This window comes from Atractosteus spatula, chromosome 28 (genome assembly GCF_055471065.1).
Source record: "Atractosteus spatula isolate fAtrSpa1 chromosome 28, fAtrSpa1.hap1, whole genome shotgun sequence".
Classification (NCBI taxonomy): Eukaryota; Metazoa; Chordata; class Actinopteri; order Semionotiformes; family Lepisosteidae; genus Atractosteus; species Atractosteus spatula.
In genome coordinates, this window is record NC_142733.1 from 10,319,958 (window position 1) to 10,345,736 (window position 25,779).

At 46.6% G+C, this 25,779-nt stretch overlaps 2 protein-coding genes across 2 annotated transcripts; one reads left to right on the forward strand and one right to left on the reverse strand.

The window, feature by feature from the left end:
- The first annotated feature begins 687 nt into the window (after nucleotides 1–687).
- On the forward strand, nucleotides 688–23,294 carry apc2 (APC regulator of WNT signaling pathway 2). The gene is made up of 14 exons (XM_088907636.1): nucleotides 688–840; nucleotides 4,273–4,363; nucleotides 4,827–5,130; nucleotides 5,859–5,967; nucleotides 6,873–6,986; nucleotides 7,943–8,029; nucleotides 10,410–10,499; nucleotides 11,593–11,968; nucleotides 12,643–12,741; nucleotides 13,306–13,445; nucleotides 13,564–13,641; nucleotides 14,169–14,285; nucleotides 14,489–14,703; nucleotides 15,140–23,294. The coding sequence occupies exons 1-14, from the start codon at nucleotides 700–702 to the stop codon at nucleotides 20,805–20,807; spliced, it is 7,629 nt and encodes a 2,542-aa protein (XP_088763762.1). The 5' UTR covers nucleotides 688–699; the 3' UTR covers nucleotides 20,808–23,294.
- A 487-nt stretch (nucleotides 23,295–23,781) lies between these two features.
- Nucleotides 23,782–25,519, reverse strand: c28h19orf25 (chromosome 28 C19orf25 homolog). Its single transcript, XM_088907592.1, has 3 exons — nucleotides 25,409–25,519; nucleotides 24,978–25,123; nucleotides 23,782–24,534 (listed from the first exon to the last, which is right to left on the reverse strand). Exons 2-3 carry the CDS (start codon nucleotides 25,111–25,113, stop codon nucleotides 24,353–24,355), a joined length of 318 nt encoding a protein of 105 aa, XP_088763718.1. The 5' UTR covers nucleotides 25,114–25,123; nucleotides 25,409–25,519; the 3' UTR covers nucleotides 23,782–24,352.
- Between the last annotated feature and the right edge of the window lie 260 nt (nucleotides 25,520–25,779).

Sequence of the window (25,779 nt, forward strand, 5' to 3'; positions counted from 1 at the left end):
GGAATAATGAACAGCCGATCTGTATTACTTATCTACCGCAAATTCTAAGCACCATTTTTCATCTGATCCATGTGTAAGGCTTCATTTTTCACATTCAGTTCTTCTAGTACAAGATGGGATTTGAAAAGTATCCTTATCTACAAGCGTTACAGTCACCCTATACCCTGGGCACAGTCATCTAAGAAAGACCAGCTGCTGGGTGCAGTGTTGGTGGACCAATAGGTGGTGATCTTTATTGATCTGGACCCAGAATATCCAATTTAATGTCCCACTAATCTGGCCAGGAGCCATGTGCTTTAGAAGAGACGGCCTTAGTTACTTCTTCATTAAAGATTCCATGACACTGTCCGTAAGTGGAGGGATGTTAACACTGGTCTGCTCTGGACTTCTCCCCTTTCTCACTTCTTTATTTCTTCGCTCTTCATCACTTCTGATGTGCAGTGGGACAGCCGACAGTGGTGGCTGAAGAGAGTTCTCTCCTATCTGTAAGTGTTTTGAGATCCTTTGAGAGGAAATTAACTTTATTAATGCAAGTTATGATGCATCAAGAGTACAGCTTGCATAGCAAGTGCAAGGGGATTTTGATAAAATTGTGTTTGACACCTGGCTCAGGCAGGAGATGGCAGTCTCTGTTCCAGTTACTCAAGGCGGTGTCCTCTCTCTCTCTCACTCTGCGTTCAGGGATTGGACAGCGTGAGGATGGCAGGGTCTGTAGCTTCGTACGACCAGCTGGTCAGGCAGGTGGAGGCGCTGAGGAAGGAGAACACCCACCTGCGGAGGGAGCTGGAAGACAACTCCAACCACCTGTCCAAGCTGGAGAACGAGACCTCCGACATGAAGGTGAGGGGGACCGGAGAGAGAGGCCGGTCTGCCAGAGCTGCCCTTCCCAGACTAGTAGGTAGTAGGCAGAAAACTGCATTCGTAAACACTCATACACCATAAGAATGCTTTTATATTTTGTACTAAATTTCAAATAGCAAATCATCTTTCCAGCAATTAGTCCAGTAACTCATGAAAAAGAATGAGATTTCTACAGCTCATCAAATAGGTATTTACATATTGCCAGCTCCACGTGCCTGACAGGAGGGAGAATTCTGACTGGACATCTCTTCCCAACATCAATGTGAACCTATAGGCCCCCCCAGTCACAGCAATCCTGGCTCCCTGAGCAGCCAAGAGACCTCTGTTTTCCTGCTCATCCCAGCCCTTCTCCTGCAGAGCCCTCGAGAGACCTGAGAGACCCTGATTTTCATTTTCAATGTGGATTAACTGCTTACCTTTACTGGGAAAACAGTAATGTTACAAAAAGGGGTGAACTAGAATTCTTAAGTAAGGAGTTATCACATTAATAGGAACATCATGTCTTGATATGAGCATGCTGTGCAAGCAAGTCATGAAGATTACCAATAATTTAACCACCTAAGGTCCCAGAATGCCAGGCATCCAATGGAAACTGATTTCTTTATTCTCTGGCACAGCTTGGTCATGGAGTAATGATCAGCACGAAGACTGGGGTCTCTTAATTGTCCCCGTGTGCTGGTCTGAGGGTGTAATCCTGCCTCAGTCTGTTAAGAAGGATCCAACCACCTGGGTCTTGAAACAAAATGGGAAGGAGACGGCAGTACCCTCTACACCAGTGGAGTCTGCACAACCCAAAGCTGCTGACAAGTTTTAAACACGTGAGGAAGCTGAAGAGTAAGATGGAGTTAGGAACCATGAGATGGTGTCACCCGTTACATCTGTAGTGCTCCCTGTATTTATTGATCCTGCATTTCAAAACACGGCTCCAGTAACCCTGGCAGGTCGTGGAAGCATGGAGTTCCAGTAAGAACCCGCATCGGATTTCATCCGTTGCCAGTAATGACATTACCTGCTTTTTTTCCGGGAGATAGAACCATGTACTAATGGACAAAAAAATCACAATTCACAAGACTTGGACATTATTTGACTTATTTGACTTCACATGAACTCTTCCAGATGAACTAGAAATTAGACTTGACTGACATTCCCATTGCCACCAGGGTCACTTTTATATTCTTTCTTCCTTTAGTTTAAGATGGTGTTGATTTTGTTTACTTGATCTTTTTGGTGTATGCATTTGCCTCATTAAATGTTGTAATTTTAAAAGTGTTGTGTTTTTAAAAGGAAAAAATAGCTTTAATAGCTTTAATGTAGCTTAAGTGACTTAAATCTGTTAACCATTCACCACTTCTGGCTGTTTACAACGGCATGTGTAAAAATGAAAATAGGTTTTTCTACCTGCTAATGGAATAAGATTCCTCCACATTTGTTAGATTCACAAAATACAGAGGAAGTAAAAACTGTCCCCCTAGTATACTAATGGAATAGGGAAGCTCTGAAAGATAGTCCTCTCTCCCACGTTGACCAAATGAAGAGACGCAAGTCTGTGGTAGGTGTAGGAAACTCTTGATGTGAAATAGAGGCTAACTTACAGTATCTGAAAGGAGAAAGGCTGATGCTGAAAGAGCTTTAAAAGCTCACTCCTGTGCTTCATGAGTGTTGAATCAAGAACAAGCTAAGTCATGGCTGATGGTGCTTTGCCAATGAATCAAATCATTCACATTCATGCACTCACTCAGAAAAAGGCACTACTCACTTTGTTTTGGGAACCAGCTTTCTCCGAGGGCTTACTTTTGCAGTGCTTTGGCATCTAAGCTAGGTTTCCTGAATAGTGCTTCAGTCACATCATTACCTCTCCCCAGGGCATGCAGTATTCCGTGTTTCATTTTAGCGAGCTGTAGTTCTGGCATGCACCGTAATACAGTAAGTGGATGAGTGTCAGCACTAAGAGTTTGGGGGGCTAAAGCACATGTTGAGTTGGGGTGATGGTTATTTAGCCCCAAAAACTTCTTAGGACTCCTTTGAACCCAGGATCAGAGGATCAAAAACAAAATCAAAAACCCATTCCCCATGCATCTATGAACAAGGTACCTCGCCCTTGTAGCTCCTGTTAACCCTACCAGCAGTACTGGAGATACAGCTACAAGTTACCAGTGTCCCAAGGTGAATCTTTTCTCAGTTCGCTTAACGCTCCACAAAACAAAACTGGGAAGAGGTCTAACCTTCAGGTTTATGAAGCATCTTCATTTTAATAAGGACTTGCAACATCCACAGACCTGGACCACCCTGCTCTGCACCTGAAAAGCACTTTAACTTGTAGAAATGGTACAGCCTAAAACACAAAAAGCCCCTGTTGACCTATTTACTTTATTCCATACATTTCCACAACAGATTTATTATGATCTACATTCCAGATTGCTTTTTCTGCTGCACTAATCCTGCCATGTTGATTTTACTGGGTCACTATTTCACATCTGCCCCAACAGCGATTTTAAGGTACAGAAAGAGGTACAGCTTAGTTTCAGTTCACAATCCTGTAAGGCAGCCGAGTTGCAAGCCTGCACATCTGTGTGTCTGTTTAAGAAATTAAAATGATGCCTTTTCATCCTCTAATAGCACTTAGTAGACCTTTTTCACTGGATTTCCAGATTGTTTTACCTTTTGATCATGCGGTGTTTAAAGAGTGCACCCATTAACAAATAAGTAAATGGATCTATTAATATAACTTAGTAAGCACTTAATAGGTGCTAGTTACAAGCACAGAATGCCACAGTTGAGCTATTGCAAGGATAAGGAAGATTTCCAACAGCTAGCACTGCAAAAAAATAGCTATTCCCACTGCCTCTTAAGGTTGTGATTCATTTCAGAAAAATCTTTAAGTGAGCTAATTATCATCACTTACTAATGGACATATTAATATTTAAATGGTACCCCATAAAATAAAGGGTGGCCCATCTTCTTTGCATCAAGATGGTGTACAAATGCCTTTTCACTTATAAGATATTTATGCACATCTCAGGTTATAACGCAGACCCCATCTTCATTATCTTTATGGGATAGCAGACCCTGATTAATCACAGTCCCGGATGTGCCTACTTTATCCATTAGGTGCTCCCAGATTCTTTGTATGACTGTACTGAGACACCTTGTGGGAGCTGGTTTCTGCAGACAGGTTGTTTTTGCTTCGTCCTCCAATGCCAGAGTATGCACAAGTTCATGTCGTTTTGAAATGGTTTCTTCATAGTTGTTATTAAAATGTTTTCCACAGTTACAGTTCTTTTCCCCATTTCAGAATGGGTATAAAAATAAAAGACTAACTCCGACAAGACTTCCTAAATAATTTCATCTACAAGTCCAGCCTGACAGACGCTGAGACAGGCTGTGACGCTCGGCTCTTTCTCCCGACTCCAGGAGGTGCTGAAGCAGCTGCAGTGCAAACTGGAGCAGGAGGCTCGAACGCTGGCCTCCACCGGGAGAACAGACGTGCTCGACCAGCTCAAAGGTATGCTGACCACATCCGATTTCAGATCCTCCAGCGGGCCTCAGGTGTGCGGAGAGCTGCGCCCCCTCTCTCTGCTCCTTGTCTTTTATTTATTCCAGACGGTGCAAGTCAACTCATTTGCTCGTTAGACCTTTTTCATGGTTTACAAGCCAAAAACAGTTTGAAATTTCAGATGACCTGTAAAAACACACAATCTAATTGGAATCCAAGAGCTCTATTGAGAAAAAAACCCCATGAAAATACACTTGGGGTGACAGGCACCAGAGCTTATTTAGATGGATGGGACTTATTTTTGAGAGCTGTATCACAGGAAACTGATGATTTTGTCTTTAACGTTAGCATTGATTTGATTGGGTAGTTTGCATGGAAAAGGTCTCTGAGCATGACTTACATGCTGCAGATCTGATTAAGGAATTAGAAAACAACTGCTCTTTTAAAAGGCCCTGGTTCTTGACCCTCCTAGAGTTGCACATGGACTTGACGAACTATTATGAGCTGAAGTACCAGCCCCACAATCTGCGGGGATCCCAGGCGGCCCAGGCCGCTGAAGAGGAGGACCGAACCCCAGCTCCGTCCTCAGATCTGGGGAGGGCCGGAGACAGGAGCCCCCTGCACGCTGCCTCCAGGCAGGCGCCCCCAGTGCTGGGGGAAGGGGCAGCACTGCACCCTGGACCCCCACACATCCTGGAGGGAGCTCTGCAGAAGACGGGCACCAGTGGGGAGGGCAGGGTCACAGCCCAGCACCTGGAGGAGCTCTGCAAAGAGAGGTGCGCCCGCGTGGGGTTTCTCTGCGCCCTGCTCAACATGCTGCATGAATCAGTTAAAAACACCAGAAGCCTGATTAGAGGTTTATCTTGGAATTTGCCTTTCCCACATGTTTATCCATAATTTTAGGAACTGGAATATAAGAGTACTGTATGTCCCCATATTTTGAAGACCACAGTGTGCAAATTCGTTTGCCATTTCTTCTGTATCTCACTGTCTGCCTGCCGGTGCTAAAGAATCAGATTTACAGAAGCCACCTGTTTACACAAAACATTCAGTTCTAAGTATGATGAAATCACATCATTTTGGATGCACAAACCCGGGTTTACTGTATTTTATTAATTTATTAACATCACAGTTGTGCAGAAATGAACAGTACTAGTATGTGCTATTAGTATAACACAGCACCTTACGGGTGTCTGATCCCAGTGTTTAATCATCAATATTTAACAATCGTTCAGATCAAAGCTGTTCAAATCCCATTGCCTGTTGGGGAGTTCTGAGCTGGCATGACTCTTGGCATGATCATAACGTAAGAATGTCTAGTTTTACGCAGACTTCTCAAATTGTTTGTGATCAGTTTTAAAAACGGTCAATGAGGGAAGCAGTAAAGTAAGCGTGAAAGTTCCCCCTCCACACCGTCACGCAAAGAAACAGGCAAGCAGGTCTGCCGACTGGAGCTCCTCCGGACAGCGGGGTGAGTGCAGTGGGAACTGTGGCTGTGTTCCAGGACGCTGCTGCTGAGCGAGATTGAGAAGGAGGAGCGAGAGCGGCGCTGGTACTACTCCCAGCTGCAGGGGCTGTCGCAGCGGCTGGCCGAGCTGCCGCGCGTCGAGACGGTGAGCGGCTCTATATAAGTGTAATTAGGCCATTATCTATAGTTCGTTAGTCCATTCTTAATATAGTATAAACTGATCATATTAATTATAATTATACTGGTATATTAGTGGGAAGAACAGTGGCACAGTGGTTAGCATAATAATAATTACAATTGTCTAAACTAAAGTGAATCAGGTGTAGTTTTATTCTAGGAGCCACATAGTCATGTAATACTGCTCGACATGTTTCAGTAATGCAACATGCCTTAATGACTCACAGGGGTGGCAGGGTTGCGAAGTGGTTGGCATTGCTGCCTCACAGCGCTGGGGCTCTAGGGTCAGTTCTAGACCTGGGGTGCTGTCTGCGTGGAGTTTGCATGTTCCTCCCACAGCCCAAAGACATGCTGGTAGGTTAACTGGCTTCTGAGGAAACTGGCCCTGGTGTGAGTGTGTGTGTGTGTGTTTGTGAGCCCAACAACAGGCTGGCATCTACTGTGGATGTACCCTGCCTTAATGGGATCGGATCTGCCTCCTCCTGTGACCCTGTATTGGATAAAGCTGTTAGAAAATTGCTAGGTGGATAATGCAAGTATTAGTTTTCCCATATGACTACTACACCTGCAAGAAAACAAATGAACCAGAGCTCTTGCAGTGATTTCCCTGCATGTCCCTCATTTTCCATCAGCAGGAGCTTTACTACCAGTTCCCAAACCTGCAGGCTGTGATTTCAGACCCCACTCAGTTCTGCCTCTTGCAGTTCAAGCTGTTTAGAAACAATAATCCACAGCTGTCCTGCACCTAAGCTCCGCCTGACCCGCGGCAAGCTGGGTAGAGCCCCAGTCCCGGCGGATGCCTCTCGCGCCCGGCGTGACTGACTCCTGACCCCTGACCCCTGACCCCTGACCCCCTCCTCTCCCGCCGCACAGTTCTCCATGCAGATGGACCTGATCCGCCAGCAGCTGGAGTTCGAGGCCCAGCAGCTGCGCTCTGTCATGGAGGAGAGATTCGGCACGAGCGACGAAATGGTCCAGCGGACGCAGGTGGGAACCCTCACCCTCTGACTCTGCTTGACAGCTGCATTGATGAACCAGGGGCACCCACGGCCACGACATTAAGAAAAGGGTTGCTTCTCCTTCTTGGAAGCCTCTTTTATCGGACAAGCACCCCTTCTTTTAATTGGATTAAAATTAAAATAAAAGTCCAATATTCTTACTGTTTTGCCTGTTTTTGACTCAGTGACAATAAGGCTATCACTAAACCTGCCAGGACCCTAAATTAACATCAGCTGTCTGCAGTTCACCTCTTTAGTGGCTGTGGTCCTTCAGGTTTCTAGACTTGTATCTGTTAGTCAGCACCTGATGTTACCAGCTACTCAGTACAGTGTAATCGAAGGCCTTGTAGAATTCAGGCAGATGGTCCAGCGGTTTGACTGTAATGAGTTCAGCTGTTTAGATGACTATGATTTTCTTGGACAGATAGACATTAGAATGTGCATTCTGTGGCTGGTATGTCTTTTTAAATTCTGCGCTTAAATATGCATTTCTCTGTATCTTAACGTTTCTGGTAACACAAGAAATTGGCCAGGGCTACACTGTACTTGGAGTACAACAGGCCTTCGAGCATTATTGCATTTAGAGCACAGCCAGAGAAGATACTTTTTTGTGCCTTCCAGAAGGGCCTTTTGGTAAGAATGAACCTGTTTCAAATCTTCACTGAGCTGCGCGGTGACTGCTGGGGTCCCTACAGCACACCTGTTAGTGTATCGTTGTGAAGTACCTGGCCTGGCCGAGTTTATCAAAGGGAATCCTCCTGGCCTTGTCCTGCAGGAAAAGGGTGTTCATGATTTCAGGGCTGCTTGCAAATGCTTTTGAATCTAAAAAATATAGAAATGAAAGATCCTGTGTATTCCAGGAGTAAACTGAGCAGTGTGTTTACCATGCAAAAGAAAGAGGCTCCAGCTTTCTGCCCTGACGCTCACGTCTGGCTCTCGTTCCAGATCCGGGTGGCGCGTCTGGAGCAGCTGGAGAAGGAGCTGCAGGAGGTTCAGGAAACACAGGAGAAGGCCCCCCAGCCAGAGGCTCAGGTGAGATCTGACATTGCACTGCTCACTTTGATTAATTTTTAAAATGTTCTCAAAATTGCTGTTAATTTTAATAAGTATACCTTTATCCAAGTAATCTGTTATTTTTGAAAAGTAACTTCACCCCATCACTGTTTATGTATATAATATATAAACGATGCTCTCTTCCTTAGGGCTCCCACATGCTCATTGGCAGGCCAGCAGCGGATGTTTTACAGATGTGCTGAAATATTTAGATGCAGCAGTTGCTCTGGGAGTTACACTGAATGCTCCCACTGACACCATACATTTTTGAGCCGACTCAGGCCCTTAAACATTATTACAAACCCCCCCAGTGAGATGAAATGGCCAGGGGCTGCTGCATGCGGACACCTTTTCATAATCAACAGCTCAAAGACAAAATATTCTCACTTGAGCTGTTTGGGATTTGCACATAAGGCAGGACTAGAAAAAAGGCAGACCAGACCAGCTCGTTAATGCTTATGTGGGCATCAAACAGTATGGTAATTCAGCTCAGAAAGGGGAGGCAGACTCTCCTGCAGAGCTCGGCAGAACACAGTAATTATTAATAAAGCAGAGAAAAAACAGCACCCCCGTGGAGAGGTTATTGTTAAAATAGTAATTTAAGAATAAATCAAGATGTTACCAGCTTTCTGGCTGGTGATGCATTCTGAATGGGTCATAAAGTAAATTGCTGAGTACGGTTCCTGTACTTTAAAAATGTTAAAAATTATATAAGATAATAATTCTATAGAAAACTCTCCTTTTTTTGTACTGAATCTTCTTTTTTAATGGGAAGCTTTTTCTACAAATCAGAGCCGATCAAGGAGACTGTTAATGTTCCTAAATTGGATAACATGTGAACACGTAACAGATAAGAGTTTGGTGTAAACATTAAAGGCTCCCAGACAGCTAAGGGTTAAACCGGAGTGTCTGACGGCTGCTCTGGAGTACTGCAGTGCTGCCACACTCCACCGCAGGAGGAGGCAGGGAAGTGTTGGCCATGGCTCACACTCGAGCCCGCAGCCTGCTCGGCCTGGGGTGACTCGGGCCGGCCGCTCTCGCCTCGCGCTCGGGCGGCAGCGTGTTGCCGTGTTGCTATGCAGAAGGAGCTGTGACTCGCGCGGCGCCTCTGCTCTGATTGGCTGGGCAAGCGGAGTGCTGCATCCTGAGCCTGGCAGTGCGGAGATGCTCGTCTCCAGCTCTCATGTCTGCCATCAGTCAAGCATGAAGTCAGCCTGAGAACACAGCCGAGGCTTCTGGGATGCGCTGACAGGCAGCAGAGAGGACTTATACCTTCATCTTCTGTACTGGCTGTGATTCCCTGTTCACCATGTGGCATTTGTAGCTTGTGTGAGAGGAGGGTCAAGCAGGACTCTTCTTGCCTTTTTTTAAACGAAAATCCAGGTAGGACGACAAACAAGAAGCTGTGATCTAGCTGTGTTGAAGGGGAGCGGTAGTTATGATGGGGAGGAGGGATGTGACGGTCAAAATATTGCTGGAATCTTGCTAAATCTTTGCCACCCCAAAGCACGCACACCACACCGCCCTGCACTCATGTGTGCGGTGCTCATGCACACAGCTTTGCTGCAGCAGCTCCTGCCCAGCCCAGCCCTTTGTCTGCGCAGCAGCCGGGCCGAGTCCTCGGAGCTGCAGCTGCTAGGTCTCCATGGTGACTGGAAAGGGGGCAAAGTTTGGGTTGGTCTCCGCGGGACTGTGAGACTAAAGGGGGGGCTTGAATGTGCATGTCTGTGCGATTGTGCATGCAGGTCACCCACTGTGCTTGCTGGGAGAGGGAGCTGTAAAATCCAGAGGATCAAGAGCTTGCATTTGTGAGATGATGTCCGATTGTGAATTTAGCCGTTGGCATTGACGTAGTTTCTCATTTGCGGGGTTGCGAGCATTTGGATAAACTCATTTCTTACACTGAAGTACAGTCATTCCAGGAGTGCTGTGACTCATTACTGCTATCTGTGACCGCGTTTGACTGCATTATTGCCCTTTCTAACTTGAGAGATCAGAGGGTGGGTGGGAATGACGCAAATATTAAAGGATTCTCACATGGTATTGCTGGCATTCGGCCTTATTGAAGGTTAAAATTGGACATTTTCTTCAATAGCCATTGACACATTGATTCTTAGAGCAGCCAACCTATTTTCAAAAAATTGCCAGAACAAGCAAGTGTAACTATCACTGGTCTTAATGATTTCAATAAGTGCAAAGTCACATTGTCTACTGCATTTGCTTTTTTTTAATTATCAGGCGGAGTCAAACCACTCTGCAGTAGGTCATATCTGTTTCCAAAAGAAGAAAACTGCTCTGTGGAGGAGCTCTGGCTGACCACACCAGCGCAACTCACCATGAATGCTCTTGTGCATTTCAGACCCATAGCTGTGGAAAACTGTCCATCCCGGAATCAGAGAACACAGCCTGCTGTGCCATTTCAGAAGCCCCAAGTGACACTGGAAGTAAAGTAAGAGCCTGTCTTAATTTTTCCGATTTTATCTGATTTTTTTACATCAGTGTGTGACTGGATATTCTCTCCCTCCCTGCTAGCAATCCCAGTGCTTTTATAAGATCACATCGCAAGTCCTGCCACATATTTTCTTGTACAGCCAACCTTTTCATAGCTGATTAGAAGATGTTATTTTGAAGCAATATCCAATAGCAAAAAGGTTAATTCAGTGGGATACCTTCCTGGCCTGACCTAAATCTTGGAGAGGCAAGAGGGACAGGGCTGCATTTCTAGAAGCAGCACAAAGAGCAGTAATGGGCCCCTGAAAGCCTCCAATCAATATTAGCTGGTTTGCTCTGAACAGTACTTTCTACCCGATGAGCTAAGACTGTGTTATTAAATACCACTGGCGCCAGCTGACCCAGCCATGTCAACAGAGTAACAGACTGCTACTGTACACAAACTCATCACCCACAATACTTTCATCATGTAACCACTAAAGCTGAGGTGAATGTGTTTTTACTTTGTATGTGTTTAGGAAGGGCGGCACGGTGGTGCAGTGGTGCAGTGCAGGGGCGCTGGGTTCAATTCTGTACCTGGGGTGCTGTCTGCATGCAGTTTGTATGTTCTCCCCATGTTCATGTGGGTTTCCTCCAGGTGCTCCGGTTTCTTCCCACAGTCCAAGGACATGCTGGGAGGTTTGTTGGCTTCTGGGAAAGCTGGCTCTGGTGTGAGTGTGTGCCCTGCGATGCACTGCAGTCCTGTCCAAGGAGTATCCTGCCTTGTGCTTCAAAACTGCATCTCCCACTTGCTCATCGGCAGACCGGCAGCGGTGCTGAAGTATTAAGATGCAGCAGTTGCTCTGGGAGTTACACTGAATGCTCCCGCTGACACCATACATTCTAGAGCCGACTCCGGCCCTTAAAAATTATTACAAAACCCCCACAGTGAGATGAAATGGCCAGGCCCCTGTGCAGCTGGATTGATGGATGGAACTCTGTGGCAAGGCTCTGCATAACTGCCCTAACTCACTCTTCCCAGAGAATCTGCGCTTTCGGATTCTGGTGCATGGTGCACGTGGGCCGGGCTGACGGCAGCTGTCTCTCTCCAGGTGGAGATGGTGTTCTGGCTGCTGTCCATGCTGGCCACGCGGGACCGCGAGGAGATGTCCCGCACCCTGCTGACCATGTCCAGCTCCCAGGAGAGCTGCCTGGCCATGCGCAAGTCGGGCTGCGTGCCCCTGCTGGTGCAGATCCTGCACGACGGGCCCGGCGCAGGCGCGGGCGGTGGCTGCAGCCGCGAGGCCCGGGCGCGAGCCAGTGCCGCCCTGCACAACATTGTCTACTCGCAACCCGACGAGGGGCAGGCCCGCCGCGAGATGAGGGTCCTGCACGTGCTGGAGCAGATCCGCGCCCACTGCGAGGGCGGCTGGGACTGGCTGGAGACCCACCGCAGCCCCGCCGGTCAGGAGGGGAGCAGCACCACAGGTCAGGAACCGCCGCTCAGTGCCCAGACTGGACATGTAGGGCTGATCTGGGAACACCAGGCACCCTACACGTAGTTAACCTTTGCAAGGCCCACAGTACGGGGCCGGGAATTGGAAAGAAGCCCGTTGATGAACAGTGGACGTCCCCAAGAATTAACATTAAATGTCGTAAAAATCATATACAATAAAAAGTATACAGTAAATGCTCACGAGAAGTTCAGCTCATATAAAAGCATTTATCACAAAATGTAAAACATCGATTTATCTTAATTTGGCAAGTGCCCAGTCAAAATAGGATTGTGACAGTGGGGACAGTGCAGTCGGAGGGAAACTAAAGCACAGAGTGTGATGATAAGGTATGTGCCCTCGAATGCACCTGAGAAAAGAGATGTGTTGACTTTTAATAGATGACCCAACTTAACGTCCTCATTCCAAGTTATTTCCCTGACTTCAGCGGAGGACCTGTCAGATTATGGAAGCTGTTAATGTTGGAGAGCTACTTGGATACAGCCTTGGGCATAAGCTTTTGTTTTAATTAAAACCGTATTAAATACACTGTTTTCTTCCAACAATGAATGTATGATGCTGAATTCTAGGTAGACATTGCTTCTCTCAGCTTTGGCTGTTCCTTAGGCGGTTGTCTTATTGCAATATCGTACTGTTTCCTGTCCTCAGCCACTCCTGAGCCAGTAGAGCCTCAGATCTGCCAGGCTATGTGTGCGATCATGAAGCTGTCCTTCGAAGAGGAGTATCGGAGAGCCATGAATGAGCTCGGTAAGCCTGGGGGATGTAAGGAACCGAAACCAGCACAGTCTGGGGGCTCCTGACTCCTGACACATCTCACTGCTTCCAATGTCTACATGACATCCATCCATTTTCTAACCGCTTCATCCGATTCAGGGTCATGGCAGAGTCAGAGCACATCCAGGCAATCAGCAGGCGCAAGGCAGGGTACACCCTGGACAGTAACGCCAGTCCATCACTGGCCAGATATACACACTCACACCAGGGCCAGTTCTCCCAGAAGCCAATTAACCTACAACGATGTCTTTGGACTGTGGGAGGAAACCCACAAGAACACAGGGACAACATACATACTCCAGAATTGAACCCGGGGACTCAATGCTGCAAGGCAGCCATGCCAACTCCCGCAACACCGCGCCACTCAATATTACCAGAAACTGCATTAGACAAACACACGCATACATACTGTACGAGTGAAATTTCCATTGAAACGAATGGAAAGTAGGAACTGCCTCCTATGCCTGCAAGCATTGCTGGATGCCTGGATGTTGAAGCCTTTTTTGTTGAAGTGGTGGTGGCTTGTGCGCTTGGCAGGGGGTCTGCAAGCCGTAGCAGAGCTGGTGCAGCTGGACCAGGAGCTCTACGGCACGCCGAGCGAGCCGCTCAGCCTGGCACTGAGGCGCTACGCGGGAATGGCTCTCACCAACCTCACCTTTGGAGACGTCGTCAACAAGGTAAGAGCTCAACCAGCCTCTTCACTCTTGGGCGACTGGACAATTAATACAAGACAAACACCCGATGCACTTGAACTTGCCAAAGGCATTCACTTCTAAATGTTTTGATTTTACACAGGCCGCTCTGTGCTCCAAGAAAAGCTGCCTGCAAGCTATTGTTGCCCAGCTTGCTTCTGACAGTGAGGAACTGCACCAGGTAGTGTCCAAAAGCTTTTAAGAGTTAAAACTAAACACACTTAAACCACCTGCAGTCTCCGAGTTGGGATCAAAGACACTTGTATGAAGAGCAAGACAGAGGAAACTAGGAAACAGCCACTAATCAATAAGCCTCAAGACATTAGCATAGGATCAATACAGAGGAAAATAAGCACAAATGTCTATATATTCAAATTGTATTGAGAAAGATGTTACATATATTGAATATATAACCCATCTACGCTCTTTCGGACAATCTGCAAACATTTAGGTCGAGTCCAAGACAAGGCTGCAGTGTCTAGAGTCTAACCCAGCAGACAAAGGGCACAAGGCAGGAAAGAGGAAAGATGCACCAAACTGACTTCTGCCCCATCAAGATGCTCTATAGGTTTTGGAAATTTAAACACTAAGTGACATATCTTTATAGAACAATGTGTAAGGTCAGGAGAGGATGACTCAGGGATCCCAAAACCAAGGAAGATGCTTCTTGTAGATGATATTGTCCCTTCCTTCTGCCCTTCTCTTCAGGTGGTGTCCAGTATTCTGAGGAACCTGTCATGGCGGGCTGACATCAACAGCAAGAAGATTCTACGAGAGGTGGGCAGCGTGACTGCACTGACCACCTGTGCACTGCAGGCAACTAAGGTGAGGTACCACAGTACCAAATAATTATTTTACAAACTGGATGGGAATTGGCTTATTTTAATAAACCTATTCAAGGACATAATTTCATTATTTGAACGATTTAAGTCAGCAGTCATACACACCTATAAAACTGCTCCAAGGAAGAACCTGAAAAGACAGGAACTCTGGGTATGAACGCTGCTGTTGTGTTTCATGTCTTCCAGGAATCCACTCTGAAAAGTCTGCTGAGTGCCCTGTGGAATCTGTCGGCACACAGCACCGAAAACAAGGTGGCAATCTGCTCGGTGGATGGGGCATTAGGCTTCCTCGTGAGCACACTCACCTACAAATGCCAGAGCAACTCCCTAGCCATCATAGAGAGCGGTGGGGGCATTCTGCGCAATGTGTCCAGCCTGGTGGCCACCCGTGATGATTACAGGTACCCAGAGACGTCATTTCAGTTCATACTCGGCCAGGAGAACCTATAACCTGGTAGATCCAAACAGCATTTTCACCTGCATTCTTTACAAAAAGAGCCCATAGCACTCAGCAGACACTCACTGCCAGGCATGGGGGTGAAACTATTAGTTTGTAAGTATCACTCTGGGCATTTCTCTAGAGGAAAGAAATTTAATCATTTGTTTCTAAAACTTGAAAACTACAAAGGGGTTAGTGTTGTCAAGAGCCTCGAAAAAACAGGACTAAGAATGACTATCTTCATTATGGAAATTTAACATAATGGATAACAACTGCCCATGAAGGGCAAAGTCTGAATCACTCAAGGACTAAATCTGTCCACTACTGGCTTAGTTTAAACAGATATAATTCAACAATTCCCCCTTTATTTGAGTAACACCTCCCTTTATATTTTGCAGGCAAATCCTTCGTGACCACAACTGCCTACAGACTCTTCTGCAGCACCTCAGGTCCCACAGTCTGACTATTGTGAGCAATGCCTGTGGGACACTGTGGAACCTGTCTGCCCGGAGCCCCAAGGACCAGGAGCTGCTGTGGGACCTGGGGGCAGTCAGCATGCTGCGCAACCTCATCCACTCCAAGCACAAGATGATTGCCATGGGCAGTGCCGCGGCTCTCAGGAACCTCCTCACTAATCGTCCACCAAAGTACAAAGATGCAGCTGTCGTCTCTCCTGGGTCCTGCATGCCATCCCTCTACATGAGGAAGCAGAAGGCACTGGAGGCAGAGCTGGATGCCAAACATTTAGCAGAAACCTTTGACTCCATAGAGAAGCAGCAGAGCCCTAAGCTTCAAAGCATCAACAAGCCGTTGCGACACATTGAGAGCCTGGCTAAAGATTATGCCTCTGATTCTGGCTGCTTCGATGATGATGAAGCCCCCAATGTCTCTACCAGTTTAGACACGGGGAGCTTCTCCATGCTATCCATGTTTCTCAACTCTTCTAACTTTCTTCAGGGCCAGTCCCGTAAAAAGGGAAGTGAACCTGAAAGAGATGTTGACCCACAGGCAGAAGATGGCAAGAAGCCCCAGCCTGCAGATGATGAAGTATCTGTGGCAGCAGAGAAATTAGCCAAAAAGATCACCACAACGGTGGCCAAGATCGACAAGCTTGTGGAGGACATCACCATGCACACATCATCAGAGGACAGTTTCAGCCTGAGCTCTGAAGATCACTTCGTGGACTGGCAATATGGATCAGATGAACTCCATGAAGCCAGGGCCAAATCTTGCTCCCCTTGTCGTCTCTCAGATACCAGCAGTTTTGCCCGTAGAGAACGCCTGAGCAGGGCACATGCCCTTCTGCGCCTCAAGACTGCACACACCAGCTTGTCCACAGACAGTTTGAACAGTGGAAGTACCAGTGATGGTTACTCTGGCAGCAAAGACCAGATCCGGCCCTCTGCAAGGTCAGCCACTGTGCAGAGGCGACCAAACAGGCTGGAGCTCAAAGTGGCTCAACAAGGCTATCTAGATAAACATGATCAATGCATTCCAGCAGAAACAAACCCTAATGATGTGGCAGAAAAGGACTCTGAAGATAGAACAAATATGAGCTTACCAAACCAAAGTAGCACCGATGCAGAAGACCAATGCAAAGAACCACCACCACCAACACCAGCCACCGAGCCTACCAAACTCTCTTCTGAAACCAATGTGCCCACTATAAAGCTGTCCCCTTCCTACCAGCACGTCCCCTTAATTGGGAGTGTGGCTAAGTTTGGTGTTCCCAGGAATCCAATTAACTCTCAAGGGATGAGGAGACAAGCTTGGATCCCAGCAATAAACACTGGGGGCATAATGAAGCAGCCTCCAGTAATCCAAGCCCGGAGCCCAACGCTCAGTCAGTTGGAGACCTTGCAGAAGTACTCAGTAGAGAACACGCCGATCTGTTTCTCTCGTTGTAGCTCTCTGTCCTCACTGTCCTCCGCAGATGGAGCCTTGGATGGGCAGAGCCAGAGTGAAAATGAACTAGAGAGTGACTCATCAGTAGAAATAATTGACGTGGAAGAATGTGATCTGGAAAAGAATGAAGAGGAGTCCTTGGAAGATTTGAGTGAAAGTCAACTAGTAGTCTCAGAGCAGAAACAATGTGTTAGTGCAGGCAGCCCTACTTCCCAGCCCATTGAAATTCCCTGCCACATCAAACGGGAAAAGGTTTTCTTGAGGGGGGTGTCGCCAGGCAGACATGAAGACATGACTCCGTCTAGTTCCTCTGAGAACTATATCCATGAGACCCCACTGGTAATGAGTCGCTGCAGCTCAGTGAGCTCTCTGGGTAGCTTTGAGTCGCCCTCCATTGCCAGTTCTATACAGAGTGACCCATGCAGTGAGATGATTAGTGGAACTATTAGCCCCAGTGATCTGCCAGACAGTCCTGGCCAGACCATGCCCCCGAGTCGCAGCAAGACTCCCTGCTACGCGGATGCAAGTGGGCAGGAAGCCCAGACTGGTGGAGGAGGACAGTGGGAGAGTAACCTACGCAAGTTAATGGAGATTGCAGACTTCAAGGAGAGGTTCAACCTACCACCTGACTTGGATACCATGATCTACTTCACTGTAGAAAAGCCTACAGAGAACTTCTCCTGTGCTTCTAGTCTTAGTGCCCTACCTCTCCATGAGCACTATATTCAGAAAGATGTGGAGCTCAAGCTGATGCCCCTCCTTCATGAAAAGGACAACTCCCCCTTTAACACAGCCCATGGACAAAGAGAAGAAACTGGGGAAGAACGTCCTCTTTTGGGAGCAGAGAATCAGGCGGATAGATACGGCGAGGGCAACTCTGATGATGACATAGAAATCCTTAAAGAATGCATCAACTCGGCAATGCCTTCCAAATTTAGGAAGGTCAGGACCTCACTGATGTCCAGCCTCTCCACTCAGGTTCTCAGCTCTCAAACTCGAAGGTCTATGCAGCTGCCTGTTTACATGCTGTTGCCTGCTCAAACCAATCAGATGGGCTCAATGAGGAAGACTGCAAGGCCAGATAAGGACTTCTATCATGATGATTCTTCTTTTACTGATTCGGCTGAAGGGACCCCTGTGAACCTCTCGAGCACTACGTCCCTAAGTGATGAAACGCTTCAGTATCCAGTAAAGGAGGAAAAGGGCTTAAAAGACTGGCAGCTGAGAAGAATGGAGAAACAGGACATGATGGCTCTTGAAGCAAAGAGAATTGAAGATCTTCGTTCGTTCTCCCACTTCCATAAGCCCACAAAAATGGCTGGTCACGCTGAGATGGTGACTAACCAAATGAACAGGGTTATCAAGACAGTGTTGCCCACACAAGGAGTGCAGATGCACAGCAGGGAGGCCAAAGCATCTCTTTCTCAGCTCAGAAGTAGAGACCAGTCACCTAGCCATATGACTCAAAGACAAGACCAGAGTCATCCAAGGAATTTGCCAAAGTTAGACTTGCCCATCAGGAAGCAGAGTGCGGGAATGCACCAAGGCCAGAACAACTATGGGGAGTATGTCCACGGTAACTTGGCATTCCAGTCTATGCGTCATACAACACCCACAGAGGAAGCTATTTATTGCTTTTATGATGATCAGATGGAGGCAAAGAGGGAGGGAGGGAGGAAAGCAAGCACTGGAAGAAAGCAAATCAAGGAGGCAAACAGAAACATTTTGATCCACGCAGCGGCCAGTGCAGACCGGAGCATCAACCTACAATCAAAGCAAAAATGTATAACTAATAAGCTAAAGCACAATTTGATCATGGATGAGACACCTCCCTGTTACTCTCTCAGTTCCTCTCTTAGTTCTCTGAGTGATGCAGATTTAGAGGAACACCAGGGGAAAGCTCAGCAGGTGTGGGTGAAAAGTAAGCGTCACACAACATCAGGCCATAACCGCGATGCCTCAAAGAACTGTGGTCAAAATGATGAATACAGCTCATCCAGTTCAGTCAGTCTGGACTCGGAGGACGACTTGCTGCAAAAGTGCATAACCTCTGCTATGCCCAAACAGAGAAGGAGTCTTTCTGCCCGAAAAAGGAAATCAGAGAAGAAACAGAAACTGAAGAAAGCAGAGGAGGGCTGGAATCCAGCAAGGGACCAGGAGAGTGACAACATGGCATCAGACAAAGACTCAGACCTCAACAGCATTGAGTGGAGAGCCATTCAGGAAGGTGCCCACTCCATTGTTACAAGACTGCAGGCTGCTTCGAAATCCAGGGAGCCTTCTTCTGAGTCTGAGTCTGTCCTTTCTTGCATGTCTGGTCTGTCCAGCTTCCACACAAACCAAGAGAGGAGTGACAAGAAGAAGAATGTCAAAGAACAAGGAAAGGGTAACAAAATGCCAGATGGCAGGAACCCCAGAACACAGCTAGATTTTGCCCAGCGTAAGCCTGTGCCAAACCTGCCTGTAGTATTCAGAGGCAGGACCGTGATCTACATGCCAAATCCTAAAAAGGAGACCAACAATTCACAAAAACCTCCCTTGAAAAAAGCATCTCCTAAAACTGAAACTCCAGTGAAGAATCCGAACCTGGCTCAGCAGAGATCAAGAAGCCTGCACAGACTGGGACGAGCTAATGATTCAACTGAGCTCTCCTTACCTAAAAGAAGTTCCACACCACCAGCCAGGATCCCCAAGAGCACATCTTCAGGGTCCTCCCAAAACTCCACACCGTCAAGACAGCCCCAGAAGAAACTCACTTCCCCCTCGCAAAGCAGTAAACAGATCCCAAAGAAAGACATGAAGCCCACAAACAGCCCCACTGACAAGAAAACCAGCCCGGCTGCATCTCCTTCTCCCAAATCTCCCGCTCACAAAAAAACCCAGAAGTCACCTGTTCGAATCCCGTTCATGCAGACTCCTTCAAGGCAACCAATGGCTTCCCGGACTATATCGCCTTTAGTCACCAATCAGCCCTCGCCAGGCATCAGCAGACAAAACACGCAACTGAAAAGAACCCTTCCTGCCAACCGTCTGGATTTGGTTCGCATGTCATCCACACGTTCGAGCAGCAGCGAGTCGGACCGGGCTGGCTTCCTGAGACAGCTGACTTTCATCAAAGAATCTCCCAGCCTCTTACGACAGAGAAGTGAAATTCCGTCCTCAAGGTCTGTACCTACCTCTAAGTGTGCGTCCCCACGTAAAATGCGTCCAAATGCCCCTGCTGCTTTTCTCTGTTCCTCGCGCTGCCAGGAATTGAAGGGTGTTGGACAGGGACCGAGAGAAACACAGGATGAAGGACAGGGGCAGGGAGCCCAAGGTCAGAGGGCGGCTCTCTCCAGAGCCAGTTCTAGTGACCGAGGTCTTTCAGGCGTACGTCCAGCCAGGAGAACCAGCTCGGAGAGCCCCTGCAGAGCCCCTCAGAAGAACATCTCTGGAGCTTGGCAACGGGAGAGAGATAGCTTCAAACGACACTCTTCCTCCCCTCACATTAACATACTGAAGAGGGCCACCAGCCGTTCCTCCATTTTGTCCTCTTCTTCTGAGTCCAGTGGGAAAGTGAAAAGCGAAGAGGACAGAAAGATGCAGAAACAGCAGGAACCTCGAGGGAGGGGCAAAATCACCTGGAGAAGGATTCGGGACGAAGACGTGCCCCACATCTTAAAAAGCACCCTCCCCTCCACAGCACTGCCCCTCGTGCCATCCCCCGAGGGGCAAAAGCCGATGCCTCCACTGCCCGGAAAGCTCCCCACCATCACTCTGCCACCTAGGAAAACAAGCGATGCCACTGTCCAGACAGAGGACTTCGCCACAAACAAGACCAACTCCAGCACGTCTCCCACAATAGAAAGAGCTGGAGAGATAAGTGAGGAGGCAGCCCTCTTCAGAAAGATCAGCACGGCCTCAAGCTCCAGTGTGTCTGTTCAAGAGGGGGACGCAAATGAATTGCCAGGTTCCTTTAAGAGCCAGACCACGCCATGTGCTTCCCATGCCATCGAAGGGCACAATGGTGGCATCGGTCACTTCCGCCAGAGCTCGCCCAGCAAGGCTGTGAGAGTGACCCCCTTCAACTACATCCCCAGTCCCATGGCGTGCGGCTCGCAGAGCACGCAGATCCGAGCACCAACGCTGAACGAAAAGCCCGGGGAAAGACTTGAAGCTTAAGTCACAAATATTCCTTTCCTTGAACTAAGATCTCTAGGCACCAACTGTGCTCCTGAAACATTGCACTCAGGTGGATTTCTGATATATCAACCCTTTTACCTCTGGAAGTTTGCATTTATAACAAGACTCACTTGCATCGGGAATCAAGTGTCTTTTAAGGGTGCAAATGGGTATCCTGAAAATATACACAATGTATGCCTACAGACAAAGTGGTATAAAAGATTGAAGTGGAAGATCCCACTGACTGTTATGTGACAAGCTAGTTCTAGGCACACATTTATGTACAACATTACTGGAGGTTGAAGAGAAGGGGGAACTTTTTAGAGATCTTCTGAACATAGAATCTGTATCTGATTACTGTCTGAGATTCACCTTTTTGTACTTTTTGTATTTGTACATATAACTTTGCCTGTTAGAAGTGTTAGATTAAATGTGTAAACTGAAAAAAAAGGTCTGCAGATTTTGGGATACAAAAGGTTAAGCAGTTAACCTCTGTTTTGCAGACAATGAATCAAGATTCGAAGACCAATACAATATGCAACTACTCCAAATGTCAGCACTGAGACTGGGTGCTCGTCTCATATACTGTATACATAATTATATATTTGAAAGGACTTGTCTCCTCTCATGGGTCAAAAGAAAAAAACACTTTAGCTCTGGCTGTTATAACTCAACATGTAAGAATTATGGATCAAATATATTCACGTACAGCATTTCTTACTACATGTCAAATGTTTCTCTTTTACAAGACACTTCAGACTGAGACTATTATACTCTTTTCATCTTTCACTTTTGAAATCAAATCAAATCCAAGACTTACACTACAAAATACCCTGAAAACAATCTGTGCTTGCTGGAATTCTGAGGAGCCCTGTCTTTCTTCAGCAGTATTAATTCCTACCCTGCAATGGAGAAGTCCCTGCTACCTTCCCAGTGAGCAAACAGCCTCAACTGCCAACCTAGACTGCATGCTGAATATTCACCACCTGTAAACACCAGTTCAATTATGTCGATGTTGTCCAGCAGCACCCTTAAAGAGGAACAAATACTGTATACAGCTCTGTTACATCGGTGTCGAAGGAACTTATTTAAATACAAAGGTATTTTCTTTCAGCAATCTGTTAGTGAGCCAGGCTTTATGACTGTAATTAATCCAGCTGAATAGCTGTTATGAATTCTGCTTATTCGTCTGCTCTGTTTCATTAGTGTTTGCCTCTAGAATCAGGTAAATCTCAGCTAATATCAAGAAAGCAAAAATATTGTGGCTAGGTGCAAGCAATTTGCAAGATGGGAGATACTGCTAACATTGTGTGCTAACAGGACACTGGCAATTGTATTTACTACTGCTTTGATATAGAATAGGATACTGTATTAAGGTATTCAGTTGCAGATTTGAGTCTAAAATGCATTTTTCTGTAGAAAAACAAATGTCCATTGGAAAAGTGGTTCTTTCTCCTATTTCACAGCTAACACATTTTAAATCTCAGGGCTATTCTGAGATATAGGCCATAGGAGTCTTACAAGGACAAATCTGAATATTATTCAGTGATATGTTATTTTATACTGTCATTCGGGCTTTTCAGTTACTCTCTGTACATTACCTTTGTTATAAATCACCACGAATTGTGCTGGAAAAAATATCCAGCACTCACATTAATGCCTTGTGAAAATCTGATAATCCATCAACATTTATGTAGGGTCAATGTTTTATTAAAGTACAGATCCATCCAGTACAGGGTCGCTGGGTAAAGTAGAGATGTAGCAAACAATTTCATAGTTACTATGGTACTAACAGCTTTTCTTTGCGATTTGACTTCACTCAGAAATGTTTTTCATAAAAGATGTTGCACAAAAGCAACAGTGTCTGATAATCATTCATCTGAGTAGACTCTAGTGGAAATCCTGAGGATGACCTGTGAAAGCTCACTCTTAAAGCAAATCATCACACATTCCTAGAACAAATTAAGTTCAGCAAATCAACTAAGAACCACTGTTCCAATGTTTCTTCTACAAGTTACCTTGCAATTGAATACGAAACAAACAATATCCCACTTCTCTTGTGAAAGAGTGTTTTTCTGTCATACAATCTATACTCCTGTGCTTGGGTTAATATATGAATTGCAGTGAAATGTATCAATATGGAAGCCAACAAATACTATTTAGAGAACAAATTTAACCTCATTTGCACTTTTTGTGAACCTGCATTCACACTGATTGACATGTCAGTACTGGCAAAAGACACATCTGTTGATGTACCTGGTGAGGGTTCCCTGAACTGTCACATGGTTTGAACCTGAAAGCTGTTACTTGTAGATGGCAGGTTCATAAACGCGATATGATCAAGGCTAACTAGTCTAGGCCTGCTCAGCTGTTGAGGCTGTGGTTTAAAAAATCACAGTAAGGCTTGTGAACAACATAGATCCAAGACAAATGGCTAATGTATTGTGTCTGAAGAGCAAGAATCCACAAAAATAAATGTTTTCATCCAACCAACTGGTGGTGTTTCATTCACAGCACATGAGAGACTGATGCAGGAATGCCCCTTCTAACCTTTTTATCCAATACAGGGTCAGGGGGAGCTGGAGCCTATCCCAGCAAGCAATGGGCACAAGGCAGGGTACATGCTGGTCCATCGCAGGACGACAGACACACTCACGCCAGAATCTTTTTTTCCAGAAGCCCGTTACCCCTCCAGTATGTCTTTGGAGTGCTGGAGATAACCTGGAGGAAACCCATGGAAACACAGGGAGAACACACAAACTCCACACAACAAACAGGACACTGTTCTGTACCACTCAATGTGAAACTGATCTAGAGTAAGTCCTGAGTTTACATGGAGAACGGATGCCAGAGCAGAGATGATACAAAGAACTGTGCAGACATGAAGCCCGGTAAATTATGGATGACAACGTAAATCATCCTTAACAAGGAAAACTCTATGTGGAGATGTCCACCACACAAAAAGCAAATGCACTCCAAAGAAATGTTTTTTTTTTATTGAAATAAGGGATTTACACCAGTCTTGACATTGAACATCATTAATCTTTTAGCTTATCTACTTATTGTGTTACAAAATGAGAATTTTTAAATTATTTTAACAACTACTAAATGAGCATCCTGAAATCTTTCCCTGTACAACACGCGTCTTCTTTGTGCCATTTCGCCCACAGGAAGTAATTTCTGAGTGGCAAGAGGCGCGTGCACGACCAGGGTACAACAGATGAATGACTGCCTATACTATGAATACTATAACTGAAGGGGCTGCACTGATTACAAATGGTAAAACAGACACTTATTTACAGACCACTGTTGCACCCCAACATTCCTTTTCCATTCTCATAAAAAATGGTGTTTTTCTGAAGGATCTCCTCTCACAATAAAGGAGCTACAGAGTCCTTCCAGGCCAGCTGGGCATCTTCTTGCTTCTGTGTTTCTGCTGCCAGTCGCACTGCCCCAGAGGCAGGTGCCGCTGTGTTATTGCTCATACAGGAGTTTTCCCGCGGGGCGGGGTCCGGAGGGTGCCCGATGGTGCCCGAGGGCCCGTCTCACAGCGCTCTCCCCCTGACCTCGGCCACAGTCTGCTCCAGCCTCTCTCCGGCCAGGCAGAGCTCCCCCCTCCGAGCGGCCAGCTGCGCCTGGGCCTCCTGCAGCTGCTCGATCCGCTCCAGGTACCTCCGGCTCTGCTGGTATCGGCTCTCCACCTCTCCCTCCGCCGCTGTTCCACGATCTTTCACAACAGCAAAGACGCTGCATTGAGAACCACGGCCCCCCCAACAGGCAAACCACACCGCCCGCCTGCGCACTCAGGCCACGGAGTGGCGGAGGGGTACAGGTGCTTTCAAGCTTTTAAAACTCACGGGGACTCACCAGAACGGGCTCAGGGTTGGCACCATGCATTCCTCAAGCAATATACAAGTGAGCCCATTGTTGGGCAATGACCTGTTCACGTAACAGGGCTCATACTTCGTGATTTTCATGATAACGTCACAACCCGCCTCTCCCCCAAAAAAGCATACCTGAGAATTTGGAACCTGCACACCAGGGTCACGCAAACGCTGCACGTAGAGGTTAATGAACAGCTGTACCCCCCATTTTAATTCTGTAAATTAAGTTACAAGTGACGTGGCACAGAACCCAGAACAGGATTTTCAGCGCACGGCTGAGAGGTACCTTGTGAGCAGTCCTGAAACATGGTAAAGACAGGGTCGCTAGGAGAGGCCCTGCCAACGTCCTCCAGGATCTGGTCGACGGTGGGCGGATCAGGGCGCGTTGGCAGAATTACTCGCTTCTTACTCTTAGAGCCCATTGCTCAGATCCTGGCAAAGGAGAGGAGCAGCAGAGTTGTAGAGCAGGACTGAAGATCACTTTTACATTGACTCGCTTTCTGTACACATTGGATACACGTTTTTCATCAATACAAACAGCTACGTATGCTTTATTTTAAAATTATCAAAAATAGTTTAAAAAGTGCCACATTTTGCAGAACGATGTTAAATACTATACTGATAAAGATGTTCGCTGCATTTTATCGAACTGTACATCGATCTACATCTGTAATCCTGAAAAAAGGACATTTAAGCTAGGAATATAATTGTAATTACCCTGCAGTAAGTACAATGCTTTCTTGTAACGGCGTCTCCTCTTGCACCATATCCCAGCGAAAACGATGAAAGCCACATCAGTGAGCTTTAGGATCATGTGGTGACTTCCTTGTCACGTGACAAAAACAGAGGAAGCCAGGCGCCTGTCACGTGATCAGGGTGACGAAGGGATAAGTTGCGCAAGCGCACATCTGGCAGGCTACAATTATTGTACACATGCTATTAGTTTGGATGGTTTAATATGCTCTAAAAGTAGTGTTTGATTGCTTAAACAACTATGTTTATTTTCAAAACTGGTTTAGGTGTTAAAAATGATAATAAATTTGCACAAATGACCATCCCATGTGGTCCATGATTGTTTCCATGATCCA

Coding starts and splice junctions, on each gene's coding strand:
- c28h19orf25 (XM_088907592.1), bottom strand. CDS start 25,113: ATGGGCTCTAAGAGTAAGAAGCGAGTAATTCTGCCAACGCGCCCTGAT. Junction 24,535..24,977: donor GTTTCAGGACTGCTCACAAG/GTACCTCTCAGC, acceptor CTGTTGTGAAAG/ATCGTGGAACAGCGGCGGAG.
- apc2 (XM_088907636.1), top strand. CDS start 700: ATGGCAGGGTCTGTAGCTTCGTACGACCAGCTGGTCAGGCAGGTGGAG. Junction 14,286..14,488: donor GTGCACTGCAGGCAACTAAG/GTGAGGTACCAC, acceptor CATGTCTTCCAG/GAATCCACTCTGAAAAGTCT. Junction 14,704..15,139: donor GCCACCCGTGATGATTACAG/GTACCCAGAGAC, acceptor TATATTTTGCAG/GCAAATCCTTCGTGACCACA.